General features: G+C 38.6%; 1 protein-coding gene across 1 annotated transcript in view; it reads right to left on the bottom strand.

Moving 5' to 3' along the window:
- Positions 1-389: 389 nt before the first annotated feature.
- ACSL1 (acyl-CoA synthetase long chain family member 1) overlaps positions 390-17053 on the bottom strand; it is a 41377-nt gene continuing 24713 nt past the window's right edge. The window contains exons 8-21 of the mRNA XM_076336424.1: positions 16563-16595; positions 16331-16382; positions 15439-15512; positions 14304-14381; positions 11763-11897; positions 10001-10135; positions 8971-9066; positions 7882-7954; positions 7104-7192; positions 3704-3820; positions 3007-3150; positions 2384-2485; positions 2234-2305; positions 390-2035 (exon numbers count right to left, since the gene is read on the bottom strand). Of these exons, the coding sequence (XP_076192539.1) occupies positions 1895-2035; positions 2234-2305; positions 2384-2485; positions 3007-3150; positions 3704-3820; positions 7104-7192; positions 7882-7954; positions 8971-9066; positions 10001-10135; positions 11763-11897; positions 14304-14381; positions 15439-15512; positions 16331-16382; positions 16563-16595 (1341 nt within the window). The 3' untranslated portion in view covers positions 390-1894. The remainder of the gene's footprint in view (positions 2036-2233; positions 2306-2383; positions 2486-3006; positions 3151-3703; positions 3821-7103; positions 7193-7881; positions 7955-8970; positions 9067-10000; positions 10136-11762; positions 11898-14303; positions 14382-15438; positions 15513-16330; positions 16383-16562; positions 16596-17053) is intronic.

Genomic DNA, 17053 nt, shown 5'->3' with positions numbered 1-17053 from the left:
GAATGGTAACACAGAACAACCACCACCACCACCCAAAAGCAGCAGAAGAGTTTTAAGAAAACTCCAATTTCACTCCGAGTTGTTTATGATGGTAAGAACACTACCTGTCAGAAACCATGAGGACAAAAATAAAGAATTTTTTTTTTTTTTTTTTAAGAATACCGATGGAGCAAGTTACATACAACAGCACCCCTTTCTTAACAGATATTGGCCAAAAACTTAGACATAAATATCAGACCAAAGCAGAAAGTAAAGTGTCAACAACCAGCATTTATCCTCTATTAGTATGTTTGTAGCAGTGGACTTTTACAGCTTGTCAGAGTTACCAAATTATACCTCGGCTTCTTAGTCAGCAGCATTTATCCTTGATAAACAAACACTTCACTGAGTTGAAATGCAGAAATATTTATTTTGGTTTCCTTCATTGGTTTTTAAAATTGTTTTGGTTTTATAAAACATAGAAATAGCCAACACTAAGCAAACATTTGAATTCCAATGTAACAAACTACTGCTCTAACAGTTGACTTGGATTTGTGTACCTCAATTGCACACATGTATGAAATTATGCTACAGAGTAGTGCATTACAATCACACACAAATCGTAGTGCAAACCTTTTTGTGCTTCTATTTTACATATATCCATGTTTTCAAAAAACAGCAATGAATGCTAATGCAAAACCAACTCTGTTAAGGATAGCAAAAGACTTATGCTATAATAAGGCTTATTTCTGCTGATTTCTCAAACAAAAGGTAACGAGTTATTTTGTAGTTTATCTGGGAATTAGGTTTTTATCCCTGAACGAATACCTATCCTGTGCCAATGCACAGTTCTGTTGGCATATTTAAATACTTCCAATTGCTGCAAAGCATCAGGCAAAAACATTCTACCTGACCTATTTTGCTATTCAGTGAACAATACTCAGTGGCTCATACATAAAGCACAGAAAACTGACAGGTTATGTCAGAAGCTCTTCCGCTTATAGAGGACCTGGCACATTTTAAAAAAAAAATGCATTTTAAATACTCACTCATTACAGGGAAACAAGTGGCTAGTACAGGTGCAATGTTTACCTGACTGTTAGCATAGCCCAGCTTCCTGAATGGTTTTGTTTTTAGCTCTCTAGTGTTCTTCCCAGAGTTAGGATCTGTTCGTTGACAGGGCTGACATTACTCTGGATTTGTGTTAATGTAGCAAAGGCTACACTGGCTGAATTAACTGCATCCACACTTTCCATGCAGAACCACCATATGGAGACTTATTCTGAGGAACTTGCATTCATCAGTCTCCTTTGTGTGGAGTTCTGACTTCTACCTTATAAAAGTACATCTCAGAACTGGCTGCAGATCTAGAAGGGAGAAAAAACACTCAGATGCCTTGCCCCAGTTAATATTAGGACTAATGCAAGATGTGATACCAGCTATACAACTGTAGAGGTTCTTTTTGGTGGTTGGGGTTTTTTTGAGCAGATTAAGTAATCCTTCTGAGGATGCCAAATACTTAGAGGCATTTTCAGACCTGCCAAATCCTTTGTGGAATTGACAACTGCAAAATACACTGCAGACAGCAAACATGCTGGCAATAAGAAAACCTTAGCTCCTTGGTGAAGGAGAGTGTCCCATTTTTGGCCAAGGAAGTCTTAAATAACTTACATATAGTTACCATTTATAGTTAAGGCTCTTTTTGGAAATTGTAGGTCACCATAAAAACAGTATGCAACACAACTTGACAGTAAGGCAGTGTTCCATTTCTTCAATGTTCCTATGGCAAGTACCCATTTTTGTACAAGTTAATGATTGCACAGTTTCCTTCCCTATGTTTGCTGTAGTCAAATTACAGATATGAAGGCCAACAGTAGACATCAGACGCGTGCCACTTTCCTCATTCCATTCTCAGTTACATTTTGGCATTAGCATAGAGTTCCTCTATCTGTGACTGGAAATATTTTCGCAGTTCTGGTCTCTTCGCCTTCAGTGTTGGTGTCAGCAGGCCGTTTTCAACAGAAAACATTTCAGTGTGCATGACAATGTCTTTGACCTGGAAAATAAAGAGTTACTAGCCAACCTCCATTCCTTGGAATAGACAAGGCTATTAAAAAGATTGCCCAGACATCATAACAAAGCCTATCACTTGAAAGATTTTCCAGATGCAAATTAAAACCAGTTTCTGCAGTAATATTATACTGGTATTGAGAAATTTAAAGAATTAGGTGTTCAGTTCTCATTAGCATCTTACCTGTTCAAATGACTTCAAACCAGATTCTTTCCCAATCCTCACCATATCTTCCAGAATGTGGTTTTTGAGGTCCTGTGGATACAGGAATACGTTATATAGCTTGAAACAGCTGATGCAGAACAGCTAACTGTTTAGTTAGGTATGACTCACCTTGTTTCTGCATAGCTCTTCGTATGAGCCTTCAAATCCCTTTTTCTTGGCCCAGTTGCGCAAAGTCTCGGGATCAGGTACCACAATAGCTACTAAGAAGGCCTAAAAAGGAATTTTTGTCAAGTTTTTTTTTTTCTTTTTTTCTTTTTAAAGTCAACACGGTAGTTCCTACACATTTTTACTAGTCAGTGTTAGGTTTTGGACAGTCGTTCTGATCCTGCTGTAAAGTCAGCAGCTTTCTGCTACTTGAACACAGGAATGCAGTTCAGAAGCTTGCGCTTGAGAATTACTCTTGTTAAAACCCACATTTCAGTTTACACTTGCAAAAACCTGGACATCTTGGGGCTGGTTTTTTTGTGTTCCCTGCACACTGTTAACAACCTGCGTAGTCATTAATACTCAGTTAAGTTAATCCAGCTCTACTATCTGGTCTGAAACTAAATCCAGAAACGTGTTATATAACTGCTGGAGTTTGAAAGTGCATTCAGAAACAAAATGTGTAATGTTAAAAAAAAGTTAAGATTTCAGTCCCAAAGTTTGGGGTGGGGGGAGGGAAGAAAGGATGACTCTTTTCTGCAGTCTCCTCTTGCATTCATTTTTAAAATTACCTGAAGAATGCTTACCTGCAAGCTCTCTCCATGGACAAACACCTGAGCAAGTGCTTCACATCTCAGATACACATTTTCTATTTTCTCTGGTGCTATGTACTCTCCCTGGGCTAGTTTAAATATGTGTTTTTTCCGGTCAATGATCTTCAATGTACCATTCTGTTGACAGAAGTAACTTCCACTCAGAAGAGACACTTCAAGCGAAAAACCAATCTACACAGCTTAAGCATGCCACACGAGATCACATAATGTACCAGAATTAAAACATACAAACGAGTTTGTTTCTATGTATTTCAACTTCAGATATTACTGTGCAACCTTTGTTAAGTTTTCAACAACAGACCAGAAGTGCTATTGCCTGAATTCTGGTTTAATAAAAACTTAAATGCTGTGAATGATCCAAGACAGTTTAGTTAGATTGGGTAGTACAGTAAAATAGTGCTAGAGCCAGAGTACTGTCAAACTAATGTTAGAAGACAACAGGCTCTGCACCCAGCTAACCTAAACTAGGGGAAGTCTCAGGATCAGCACTGCTAATACTTTTTTTTAGTCCCAGGCACACAGATTTATCTACAACAGTAATCATCCTCCTCCTAAAATTACTTGTCTTTCACCTAATTCATTGTGTTTAATACCAAATATTTTCTATTTTATTTGTTAAATTACTGCTAATAACTACAGAAGTACATTTCAGCTATATAAGTTAACTTACTGGTAGCCATTTCCCAATATCTCCTGTATGAAGCCAGCCATCTTTGTCCAGAGCTTCTGCTGTTTTTTCTGGGTCTTTCAAATAGCCACGAAATACATTTGGCCCTTTCACACACACCTGAAAACAGCCATTTGTTAGTGTATGCTACTATGAAGGGAAGTTAACAAACACTATTTGCAATGAATGCTTTCTCCAATGGTTCTCAATAACCCCACTAAAAAGAGAAGATAAAGTTTATGCATTAGTACAGAAATCTCTACTCATGGTTTTTTTGAGACCTAACGTTTTCCGCTGGTATAAAGTATAAGAAGCAGCAATTGAAAGCATCTGTTCTCTTCCAGTCTAGCAGCAGTGTTCCTACCTGCTATTTAAAGAATCTGAGTTTATCAGAGGAAATTTATTTTTATTTGTCTGAAGAAATTCTGCTGGATCCAGAAATATTACCCCTCAGCCTGGCAACATGTTCGTTTCAGCTTTGGTAAGCAGCAGGGGCATTGTGCTAAAACTAGTGATGAAAAGCTGTATATCAAGCAATCACATTTGTTGTCCAAGAGTAAACCAGTTAATACCTTAGGGCTTAGAACACTCAAGATTTCTCCATAACGGAAACCTTAAATTTCTTTAAATTGAAGGTTGTCTGGATTTGTGTACCAAGTAGAAAACTCAGAACAACTTCTCTGCATATAACTGGATGCATGAGCATTATTAGGATCAAAAGACATGCTTACAAGGTATGAGAAAAGGACCAACAAGATTAAAGGTTTATAGGTGAAGAGGTTGCCAGAGAATCAGGTCAGACCTTACAAGCTAAATTAAAACAATTAGTAGAGTACCTGTCAGTAAGAGAACATAAAAGTAAAGCAACTAGTCAGGAACGTGGAGTAGAGCCTGAAGTATCCAGAGATGATCCCAGATTTAAGTATTTTCTTCTCAATGTAACACCCAAGGTTGTGTAAGTTTTCTTTGGTGGGGAGAGGGGGGACACAGGACAGGACTCTTGTAATTTAAGGATAAGAACAATAAAATGCCTCCTTAGAAATGAGGACAAAGAAATAGGCAAGATAAACAACACTGAAGCAAAACTTAAAGATGTCCGCTGCACACAATTGTTGGGGAATCAGGAGTCCAAAAACCCTGAAAGTTCTACACAAGAGTCCTCAGAAGCAACAAAGGATTCCAACCATCACACCAGCTTAGGAGTGGCTTGGCATGCATGGATGACAGGAGACAGTAAGAAGGGTCTGGTTTGGACAATAGTATCAGGACTCTAGAACAAATCTAGAAGAATGGGATAGAAAATCCAGGCCAAATGGATAATAAATATCAATAGGGGCTGATAAAATACTAGGCCAACTATTAGTCTAGGGGATTAGTACAATTATAAAATGGGCAAGGAACTGGCTAAAGAATCTTCAGGCACTAATATCAATTCTCAGACTAGAAGTTATTAATATAGTTCAGAGACCAATTCTTGAACAACTCATCCCAAGTATTTTCAGTGCTTACCTCAGCACAAAATATAGGCATGCTAGTGAACTACAATACAATGAACAGGAGATATTATCAATAGGAGGGAGATCAGAGTATTAGCAAGGGTTCTGATGACCTTGTAGAGACAGTACCAAACTCGTGACCAAACCAAGGTCATGTTTTAAGAACCAAGTCATTTCTGCTATAAAACAGAGCTTATCTGGAAGGACACGAGTAGAGGAGAACTCTGTCCCTGTCAAGTCAAAGGCTGACTGATCAAACATTTCATTTTTCATGGCTCCTACAGTCACAGGATGGCAGCAGGCAACAGCTTTTCCCAGTAGAGACAGCAAACCATTTATCTGTATCCTGCTAACTGGCACCAAGACCTCATCTGCATATGATCATATATAATTCTATTCACAAATTTATCCTTCCTGAGCATGGATAACTGGCAAAAGTGAAAAAAGAGATGCCGACAGAACAGAGAATATTGAAAGCTTACTCTCAGAAAGGAGGACTAGGAGCATTTAATGCAGGTGAAGAGCAGACAGACAGTGAGGAGGAAGGTCTGTTTTAGGCAAAGGATAATGAGAGCCGATTCTATAGCCATGGGCTTCAGTTCTGTGAAACAAGTTACAACACTTATTTGTTAAATTCAGAACAGTTCACACTGAGGAAGTTTGGACTGAAAGACTAAGATGGTACCTGATATATTAAGGGGATACCATATTCAAGTCCAAAGTAACTCCTAACGCAGCAAACTTTCACAGCAAGCACAAGCAAAACTTTTTAGAAGTTTTTTAAAAAAACTACTTAACTGTTTCTCATTATGACAATTTTATACTCAGCTCCTCTAGCAGATCAAGCTTTAAAAGCATATTTAAAGCAGCAAAAATTGCTGTTGAAGACTAAACATGGGGTCATATGCAAGATGGGAAAGAATCTTGACATTGCTCTCCACTTGCAAACAGTTTCCCACCACCAAGCCCAAGTAAATCCTTAAGTATTTCTGGGAATTAAAGCCCAATGATTTGTCTCTAGTCTCATACAAATTACAACCAAAACAAATAAAGATTGTATATTGTTTGCAGTCACAAATTAGTTACTTGCTTAAGCTACTTTTTATTTATCCATTTCTTACCCCCCAACACCTCTCAAAAGCATATGAAAGACACCACAGTTAATTTGCTTTCAGGGTTTGGGGGGGATCAATCACTACATGGACATCTGTTCAAAGTCTATACACATAGTTCAAGCTGTATATATTTTACTTGGAAAAAAATATTGAAGACGACAGCATATAGCGTTACATACAAAGCTGAGTCCTCAAAGTACAATTTATAAGACATACATGTTCAGTTTGGGCAGGCTGCAAAAAAAAGGTTCAGAAGAACATGCAGGCAGTTGTCACAAAGCATTAGCAGCCTTCATGGCATTTTATCTCCATTTCTCTTAATGGTGTTCCAGCCACTTTAAATGACCTCATCTCACACGACCTCATCTCACACATCACAAGCTGGGTAACAAGCTACATGCATCAGCTGTTCTCTAGCACTTGGCAGTAGGGGCAGGGAGGGAGGAAGCCCTCTGCTAGCATTTTTCTGAAGGATAAATGCAGTATGAGATAGCTAGCTTCTCAGCTATCCCACAGCTGGAAGATGGCATGTTGGTCATACAACCATAAATACATAGTAATTTGTTATCCCACAATAAGCAGCTTTTTCTCCCCTCCAATACACTATTTTCTGTTTCGCTTCTGTGAATCATTAGCTAACATTGCATGCAGGCAAGGCAGGTGTCTGATTTTAGGTAGCAGGCCATGTTTAGCACCTTCACTAAACTCAGACAGTTACTTGTTATTTCAGGAACAAAAACCATTGTCCAAGACTTTGTAAGAGGCTCATATTGACCTTTTGAAATTACTTACCTCACCCTCTCCTCTGGCAGCCAAGTAGTTCATTTCTTGTACATCAACAAGCTTGATGATACTGCATGGCATGGGTGCTCCAACATGACCTATTAAATAGAGTAACACTTCAATAGCCTAAACTGCTTTTTAGTCAGGTTCTTAAAACAAGCTGGTTACATGCTAATGTAAAAGAGATGGAAAATTTATTTCTGGTAATGTACTACACCAATACCAGTACAGTAATAGTTTAAATTTGCTGGGACTGAAACATTAAATTCTCAGATATCCCTACACTGTTACAAGCTGAACCATGTACTTGGGCTTGCTTTTCGCATAATCAGTATCCTCACTCTATGGACATGTTAAGTAGCAAAAGTCCCACTATAGTTTCAATTATCAGTATTATTTCAGTTAGGGAGCTAGAGATTAACAGCTGACAGAAACACAGACTGTTTGTTCCAACACAAAAAAAATGCCATTTAAATTTCCAGCACCGTGTTTATACACAGCAGATTCCTATTCTGTAAAAGTTACAAGGGTTGATACTATGACCTCCCCTCTCCTAAATCCACTTCAGCTTACAAGGACAAAGCCTATTAAAAGTTTGGATTACTGAACATTCCTAGCTATTTAGGGGTAGAAACTTCAAGGGCTCTCTTCAAAACTTTTTTACTTCACTTGAAGAAAAACAGAATCTTATGCTTCATGATAGATGTACTGAAGACTAAATAATGTGATCAGGGACCTCTATAGCATCCTGAAATTTAACAGACAGGCAGACCATTAAACACCATACCTGCTGTCCAGTCGCCAGGCAGCGACAGTGAGCATCCAGCTGTGCATTCTGTCTGTCCATAACCTTCATAGAACTAGGATGTGAAACCAAAAGATTATTTAAAATTCTTACTTTTCAACATACAGTTTCTTCATTAAAATGAAATTAATATTTTGCTGCTTTTTCTGGTTGTTTAAATTTGAGTTTAGCAAAATCCCCAGCACCTTCTAAAAAGAATATCACTATATTAGAGTTTTATCACAATACACAATTTTAAGTGCTAATATTCCACCTTCAGTTCCACTATTTACTGAAAGTTTCACTCAATTTCACACCTCAGCGTGACACCTGTATAGATCAAAACAGAAAGCAACAGAGGGAGCAAGAGGAAGAAACTAAGAACAGTGGCACTAGCAATGACTTCATTCACATAATTTAAGGACAGGTTTGTCCAAGACAGCTAGGAATGGAATCCCTATACCCCATCACAGCTCTATGATTATTGTATACAAGACAGGCTTCCCTTTTCTGAGCAGAATGCATTGCTACACCAGCACACTACTGAAGAACTTCAAGAAGTCACAGAAGCCTGACATTTGAGTCTTTTCTATCCTTGAAATTTATTTCACGCTTTTGTTCCATCCTGTGCCATTGTTACTCAGATTTTACCTCAAAAAGCATATACTTTGAAGAGGCTCTGAAGATAAATGCAATGAGTGCAGTCTGATTCTCCCCAGTCTCATCTTCAAAGCAGCAACACTACAGTATCATCACGTTGATTAGATTCTCTACAGTAGTTATGAATATTTCTGTAAGCAAGGCAAGTCCCAGAAACTTAATCCAAGAACATTAATTATTGCTTACAGCAGCCCCCAAAAGTCTTTCCCTTAAGACAGTTCAGCTAGTTACTTCAGTTATAAGGACTTTGGGATGAATACAGAAATCTCAGGGGACAGAAAGAAACTCTGGAAAGGAGTACACACTTATGTAGTCTCCAAGAAGAATGCCAGAAAGAGTTAACCATATAATCAGACTACTAGAAATACTCTAACAAAGCTGGAATGAGGTAGTAAAATCTTTATGTTTTAGGATCAAGGCCAGGAAACTCACCTGACAGCCAAGAGCTGTTCTCAGGAAGGTCAGTACACTTGCAGATACAGGTGCTGCTCCTGTGACCATGAGCCTTACTTTTCCTCCCAAACTTGCCTACAACAGACACAAGATACTGTGGACACCAAAAGCATTTTAGAGAAGTTTCCAGAGTCTTTTTCCATCCCACCCTCAGCCACTGTTCACCTACAGTGCCACCCACAAATGTTAGATATTATAGATATATATCCTATTGCAAGCTGTCTTTCCTGCAGTGTTTTAAATCTCATTAATAGCTGGAAGAAACAGTATCTCAAACATACAGTATCTACAAAGTCTATGCCGTAGTGTCACTGCAATGCACACTCGGCCAAAAGTCTAAAAGAGCTTAAGTTGTGGCCTTACAGCAGTGACTATTTTTAACTGCCTTCTATCAGCTTCTCATACATCCTGAATGCTATAAAAAGCAGCCACAGGGGCATGTTGTACAGCCAAGGTTAGGGCCGTAGCAAGTGAGTGCCAGATATAGTAGCAGGCATAACTTACTAGTGACCAACAGTGAGGAGACAGTAGGGGCTACAGGTGACACTAAGTCACATTTAGCATTCCTCCTTCAGGAGGACAGTGTTTGCTTTCAAAGTGGTAAGAGACAAGCACCAGACTGTTTTAGAGAAACCTCCCCAATACAGTTAGCTGATATTATTAGAACAAAGGGAATTGAAAAATGAAGTTAGAAATAAGACAGTTTTGTTTTTCATTATGAGTAGCCAGATAGCCTTTAATCAGTGATGAAAGTCATACCAGATCATAACCATTCACATGAAACTCAGTAATTGCAAACTGATGCCTATAAACTAGTAAGTAGATACAATATATAATGATGCTGCACACTTCCAATATTGAAAACACATGTCAAACTGCTGTTCTGTAACACAGTAAGCACATTTGGAGCTCTGTTCTCAAAATAATCGTGAGCAAATAAGTAACATAATAAAAAAGTTCCAATATCCACCATACAAAGACGCTTAGACTCAGAAGCTGTCAAGCATACCTGTATTTTACGGAAGATGACTTTATCCCAGAAACTGTTATTTCTAACTATACCACTTCTGAGTTCTGCTTCTTTCCTCTTGGAAGCAAAATCCAGGATCCACCTCTTTAATGAAGTATCTGCCTGTCCAAAAATCTATTAAGAAAAATGATCTGTGGTTAGAAGCCTGACAGACTACCATTCCCTTTCTTACAGAAGCATGCATAGAGACTCTTAACAGTGAAAACCAAATAAATTAAACAATCTTTAAGGGTAGGCATCTTAATTCTGGTAAGAAATATTTGTGGATTTTGATTTTGGCCTATTTACCTTAGTTCAAGAGACGTCCACCAAAATTAGCACTTAACTAATTCTTGTTTCCCAAACTGTGTTATGCTTTTTCAGTGCATAGTTTCTTCATTAAAATGTATGAATAGAAGTGGATGTTTTACTTTTCTATTCCAGTTTGATCAAAAGCTGAATTAAGTATAATCCTCAGCATATTCTAAACAGCACACCATCATAATATGTAAAGTAACACAGGGTTTTCTGAGAAGATGCAGGTCCCTTCTGAAATACCAGAGATCTGTCTTGCATATATAAACTTGCTTTTTAGATCACTTTTCAAAGGCTCCTTCTGGTTGTTTTCAGCAAGTCAGAGCAGACTCAACAGCAGACTACAGATTAGCATATTTGCTTGGAAAGAGACAGACCCAGCAGCTCTTCAGCATTAGTCCGTGTCATGTCACCCCCTCGGCCCCATTTCCCACTTAACTTCACATGCTAGGTTACTGCAAGGCTGGGTGAGGTTGAAACAGTGCCACAGAAGCGTGAAATCCTCAGGGCACCAGAGTCAACAAGCAAGACAACATCATGAAAGAAGAGTCCCAGGCTTTGGCTCCGTTTTTCAAATGCCAGTACAGAACGCATAAGCAGAATGAGGGGCTAAGTTTTAAGCACTACAGGCAGTGCTTAGAATTTCCTTCCCTCCAAATGTATCAGAGTTGCAATATTTGTTCCTGGGGCCAAACAGAACCTTGTATTACTTGCTGTTCCTCTAGTCTCATGATTAGAGCAGTGTCCTAGCTAAGACAGCATAGACAGGTCTGTCATTTCTTTAGCGGTCACAGGACTCCTTGTTGTATCCTTCAACTCCTCCGGCTGTATCCTAAGAAGAGTCAGTCATCCACATGAAAAAGGATGATTTAAAAATCTTAAGTTCAAGAAGGAATCTACTTCTGAATTCCCATCTCAGATGACCCTGAGCAGGCAAGCACAGGAGTGACTGGGGCTGCTGACACTTGCTCTCCCCAGCACTCCAGACTGGCTGGTTTATAGTTCTCCCTGCTAGAACATGCTGGCTGCTACATAGAAATTTTTATCTGTCCATACAAACATAGGCAAACACCTGACCTTGGTTTGCAAATTCCACTCCATGAGTCAGATGCTAAAAGCATGGCATGCAGATGCTAAGCCTCATATTCATGTTGTAGACTGGACTTAATAACTTGCTCAGAGCAAAACAGTAAGTCACTAATCAAGCTAGAAAGAACCAAGTCTCCTAGTCAGGCTTTTCAACAGTAGTATTTGCTGCCCGAAAGTGTTTTAATACAGCCAGTACTACTCCTGCACTTTTAGCTCTCTTTTAGAAAGAGACAGACCAATTTGTTAGCATGCCAATTTAACATCCCAGAGCACAACAGTTTCTCCTACCATGTCAGCACAGACTTCATAAAGTCTCTTCAAACCCTGCGCAGGTCTAGACTCACGCCTGTAGGCTTACCTTATCAAACATTCTGTTCAACAGTCTTGGTACTACAGGAAATACAGTTGGCTGCAGTGTTTTTAGGTCATCCATAAGTAGTCTGATATCCCCTTGAAAGAATCCTATCCGAGCGCCATGGCACAGAATCACACACTGTTAGAAAAAAGTAAAAGAGTCTGAAAACACAGCATGGATAATGTGTTCTAGCTATACGTGTATGACAATCCTATGCAGAGTGGACAGTGCAGTATCCACCTTAAATCCTCTCAGCTTCTGGACAAGTTCTGCAACATTCTCAGACTATAGGATGGGACTGGAAGGACAAAGCTGCAAGACATGCCTGGTGTACCCACGTCAGGGACTTTGATAGAATAAGATACAGCACAAAAGCCCCTATCCAAAAAGGGGCAGTCGGCCAAATAAGGCAATGCCAGCAACTCAGAAGTAGCAAGAGACTGAAAAGCAGAACTTTCCTATTTTAAATATTTATCAGGCTTATTTAAAAATACTAGAACTTTGTTTGTTCCCTGCTATAGACTAAAAAAGTCAGCACTTGCTATGTACTGGTCCAGCAGGGATTTCTGCCTTGTGCTACTTGCTTTTCATTCCCTTGCACTCTGGTTTTCCTTCCTGTTTCACAAGACTGATGCAAGCAGACTTGTTGTTAGGTGATCAAGATGCTCTTTGGAAGATTCTAGCAGAGCCACTGATTATTTTTGCATCATTTCAGACCTACACCAAGGAAGGCAGACTTAATGCTGTCGTGTTCTATATTCTCTGTTAGAGTCTAGAAGCTCCACCCCCCACACCTATACACCCCTTTCCTTCCTATTTTGTTTGGGTTTTATTTATTCTTTTTACGAACATCCCTATTCTTCTTGCGTTTCTCTACACCTACTAGTTTTTATTTCTTCTGCTTCCTCCGTAACACCTCTTTCTTCATTCCCTGCCATCCACTCTCATCTTTTCTGCACACGAAACATGCTAAAGTGTCACTTTTCCTGTTGGCCTGTGCTTTGCCACCATCTGCTAAAAGACTGCAAATGCATCAGTCCAGATGGAGTGAGCAGCAACTACCTTTGCTAGGTGGGAACACATTTGTCCCGTTAAGTTCACTGACGCTCTAGCTTCCTTAGGAAGCCAAAGATCAGCAAACATGAACTTTACAACAGGGGCAGACTCTAAAGACTGCTTCTCACAGAGCCTGTGTTCCTATCTACCCCAAACAGTAACAAATACTTTCTCCTTTCTACCAGAGATGTCCTTGCTTAATCTCCTTATGTAAATATAGAGGTAAACATCTACTTTGTAAAGATCTCAAACAGCAGAGGAATACTGAGGTCCAAACACTTTCTTCTCATTTTATCCTTTAGAACACAAGTTCCCATCCTGTTTCTACTGCATGACCAAAAGCAGAGCTGTTACCTACAGAGCTTGTACCTTCTAGTGCAAGGCAGGCATCAGTAAAACAGACACTGAAGTATAACTGGCATCCAGGTTACCAGGAGGGGAGGGGAAAAAAAAAAAAAAAAAGAGTGCTGAAAGCCTAAGGGCACCTGTACACCTCGGTTTAGCTCTATTCCCAAATCTTCATTATGTACATATATACAGACACATAAGCATATATACATTTTTATTTATGTGTATATAGAGACGCTTTTTTGGTAGAAAGCTCAGGATTCCGAACTGAAATCACAGGACAATTTCTGCCTCCATTGTCTTTTCACACTTACACAGAGGCTGTTTATTTTCCTACATAAATTGGGACATGACTACCTTCAACATACATATTTGCAGTCTCACCTAAGGGAGAGGTGTTAATTCAACTTCAGTAAGTACAGTAATTAAATAACCTGTGCCTCTACTGTATATATAAGTTTGAGGAAATTGCATCCTTTCAATAATGCATACCACCTAACTATAGGCTCAGAGGTCCTTAAGACTGCCAGTATTCAGACAACCTGAGCCCCCTCATCCTCAAAAATGAAGCCCCAGGTTTTGCCATATGGTAAAACAAGCTATCAGAGAGAACTTCAAAGTTTGTCATTAAATGTCATTAAGAGCCATTTTCATTTTCTGGAAGAGAACTCCACTGAAACAAAATCCCTCCCTTTTTATTGAAGTTTCTTGGAAGCAATGGCAAGTTTAACCAACTTAAAATTAGTTTTGTGTAAGCAAGCAGGATGCCACATTATAAAATAAATTTTTAAAGTTTGCAGACTAAAGAACAGCATGGACTTTTAATAGTGCACTGATTACATTAGAGGGAATTTCTAGGCAGTGTACATGTGCTAAGGGATTGTCTCCTGTTCTGGTAAACCAGTTTTTTTATTAACCCTAGCTCCAAGGTTAACGTTTGTATTTCAGCATGAAAACCAACTGTCTAGTATTCACTGAATATTGTTTATGGGATGTTGTTTTCCTGAACCTTACCTCAAGCTTTCATACACATGTGCAAGAGTCAAAAAGGAATAGTGCGTATCAGTGGGATTCAAGAGACATGCATTCTGTAAGAAAAGCAAGCTTCCCAATAGTTCAGTACAACAAACAGATGCTTACCTCAACGATTCTCTCAAACATATGAGCCAAGGGCAGGAATGACATCAGAACGTCATCACAGGAAGGTATAAGTGCTTTCTGAAAGTGTTAGTAAAATTAAATTTAATTCTCATTGATTCTCTATTTTGCTTAAGTTAAACACAACAATGAAGTCTAGCATCTAATCTCTAGAGCAGAGCCCTCGCTTCAGTTTTGTTTGTAATGAGGCTGCATTGTCTTTCATTAAAAAATTACAGCAATGACTTCTAGCATGAGTAAACACACACTGCAGAAATGGTAATCTTTTAGAGTTGAGTATAGTGACCAGATTGTTACAACTTATCATTCATATGATTATGAATAGAAAAAAATTCCAAGAGAAACTGCAGAAGAGTTCCATTATACACATTGGGAGGGAGGGGGAACAAAAAAGGTTAAAGTAGTATGCCTTAGGGGTTTAAAAAAAAAAGATACACATTTTCATCTTAGATCAGCAAGTCTGCTTATCCAATTTACCATAACATTGATATCAAAAGTACCTTACATGATCTAATTGTGATACTAGTTGCTTAATTTAAAAACAATTCTATATGCAGAGTACTTGACAAAATAATTAGAATTGTATTTTTAATTACATCTGTATGTGTTAGAATTTAGAACCATCTTCTCAGCTAGCCTGCAGATGAACTTTAGTAGTCTACTGTAAACAAAAAGTTAATACTGTATCAAATAAAAATCGAGTTACACTTCTTGCTCATTTATGCATGGGCTTTAATTATTTTTGGGGGGTTAAAATACATTATAGCTTCTCCCATCCTTAGTGGAAAAGGTTAGCCTCTACACAAACCCTCTGATACAGAGCTTGCACTAATGACAACACTATAAGCCCACGGCAGAATGTAATGTAGATCCACATCAGGATCTTTATAACATTTTGCTCAGGTAAGACCAAATTGTAAGCGTCAGGTTCTTGGCCCTGACAGAAGAAACCAGTAAACACTGACTTCTGACCTAGCGTGGGCAGAGTGCTGTCAAGTTACATTTTCACTTGGATCTTACTAAAAGTTAAGACCAAAGTTATGAGATTTCAATGTTTGTTTTACTCCCGAGATTCTTCCCTTCATGCAAATCCACAACATTAACCTTTGTGGTTTACCTCTGTAGATTTCACAAAAGCTGAAGCATTGCTGACTATGTTTTGATGAGTGATCATAGCTCCTTTGGGGTTTCCTAAGGAGGAAGCACATCAGGATGCAACTGTGAAATTTTTAGATCCTTTAAGTTACCAAGCAGTGGTAAAACTAATCTAATAGCATTTCAACCAGTCAGTCCCTTCTTTGATACTAATACCTTTCTTTGTATATCAATTAAACAAAGGCAGAGAGCTTGCTAACACACTTTCAAGAATAGCTGATAACAGTTAAGTATAAGTTTGTGTTGAAATCCTCAAATTTCATAAGGAGAGCAAATCTGTAAGAAATTGTCATGTTTCTTGGATAAGCTTCTCATTCAAAATTCAACACTTCTGTGAAGATGCAGCTATCAAACCCAGACTAATTTCTGTTCTCCCATCTACTTTAAAAGTGTAGCTTGTCGTTGTACTCTTCCCTTTTGCTCCCTGCCAGTGTTGGATATTAACTTACAGGTGTCAAAAGCATGTGACATCTAGACAGTAGTTTTTCTGTTTTCGTCTTACAGCAAGGTTGCATACAGCTAAGGAACAAGTTTTGCTAATACAGTACAAAAAAGACTACGGAAGAATTGAAAGTCTGAAGTCTGATGCAGAGTCCTTATTATAATGGAAATACAGGTTCAGTACTTATTTCCAAGCCCAAAAATGTAACACCTCCACCCCCCAATACTGCAACTCTGTATTGATCAATGGGGAGAAAAAAATAATCAAAGGGAGCCTTACCATAAAACTTCCCCAGCTACTACTTGCCAAAAAGATGCAGCAGCAGGGGAGAGTCTCGAAAAAAGTAGGAGGGCTTCTGAATTAATTTTGCACATACAGGATAATACATTCTGCATAATGTAATGAGGTGTACCTGTTGTTCCACTGGTGAAACAGATGACTGCTAGATCTTCTGGCTTTGGAGGCTATGAGAGTTAAGAAAGTATTAGTATGGTTAAGATAGCAAGGAAAAAGATTTTCTTGGACAAAACGTTGAAATACTAGTGTTACTTTTGAGCTATGGGAGATAGGGAGATTTGCTAGTTTGATCTACAGAATGCTATCCCAGCTTCAGACTAAGTAACTTGAGCTAATTTCATACTTACAATAGGTTTTTGCCTGTGTGCTCTTCCCAGCTCCTACAGAAAGGAGAGAAAGAGGAGGAAGACAGTTTAGACATGAGCGGGTAACTTTTTTTGCTTTAAATTTACCAGATAAACATTACCAACTATCATAATATTCCATTATTTAGACTGTCTGTTAAGGCATTTTAACTTATAAAAGGGTAAAAAAGGCTTTAAAAGATGTTTTAAAGATATATAGAATAACTACCACGTTCTACAAATACAAAAGTGATAGCTAATTTAAGACTCAGGTTTTTGTTTCCCCCCAGCTAGTAAACCAGAAGTCACTCACTAGAGAAGTTCAAGGTTAAGCAGTGTTATGACACACCACAGCAGGCAATCAATCCTATACCTCATGCAGAGCACCTGTGCCACTGACAACCATTGAATAGATGAAGCAAGATTCACCTCAGTAAGCACCTTGCACCAACATTGCTGTTTGTGAGAAGGAAGACCGAGTTTCCCCATGAAGG

Source organism: Aptenodytes patagonicus, chromosome 4 (assembly GCF_965638725.1).
Source record: "Aptenodytes patagonicus chromosome 4, bAptPat1.pri.cur, whole genome shotgun sequence".
Classification (NCBI taxonomy): Eukaryota; Metazoa; Chordata; class Aves; order Sphenisciformes; family Spheniscidae; genus Aptenodytes; species Aptenodytes patagonicus.
Note: the sequence above shows the minus strand (reverse complement) of the source record. Positions and strands in the feature narration are given on the sequence as shown.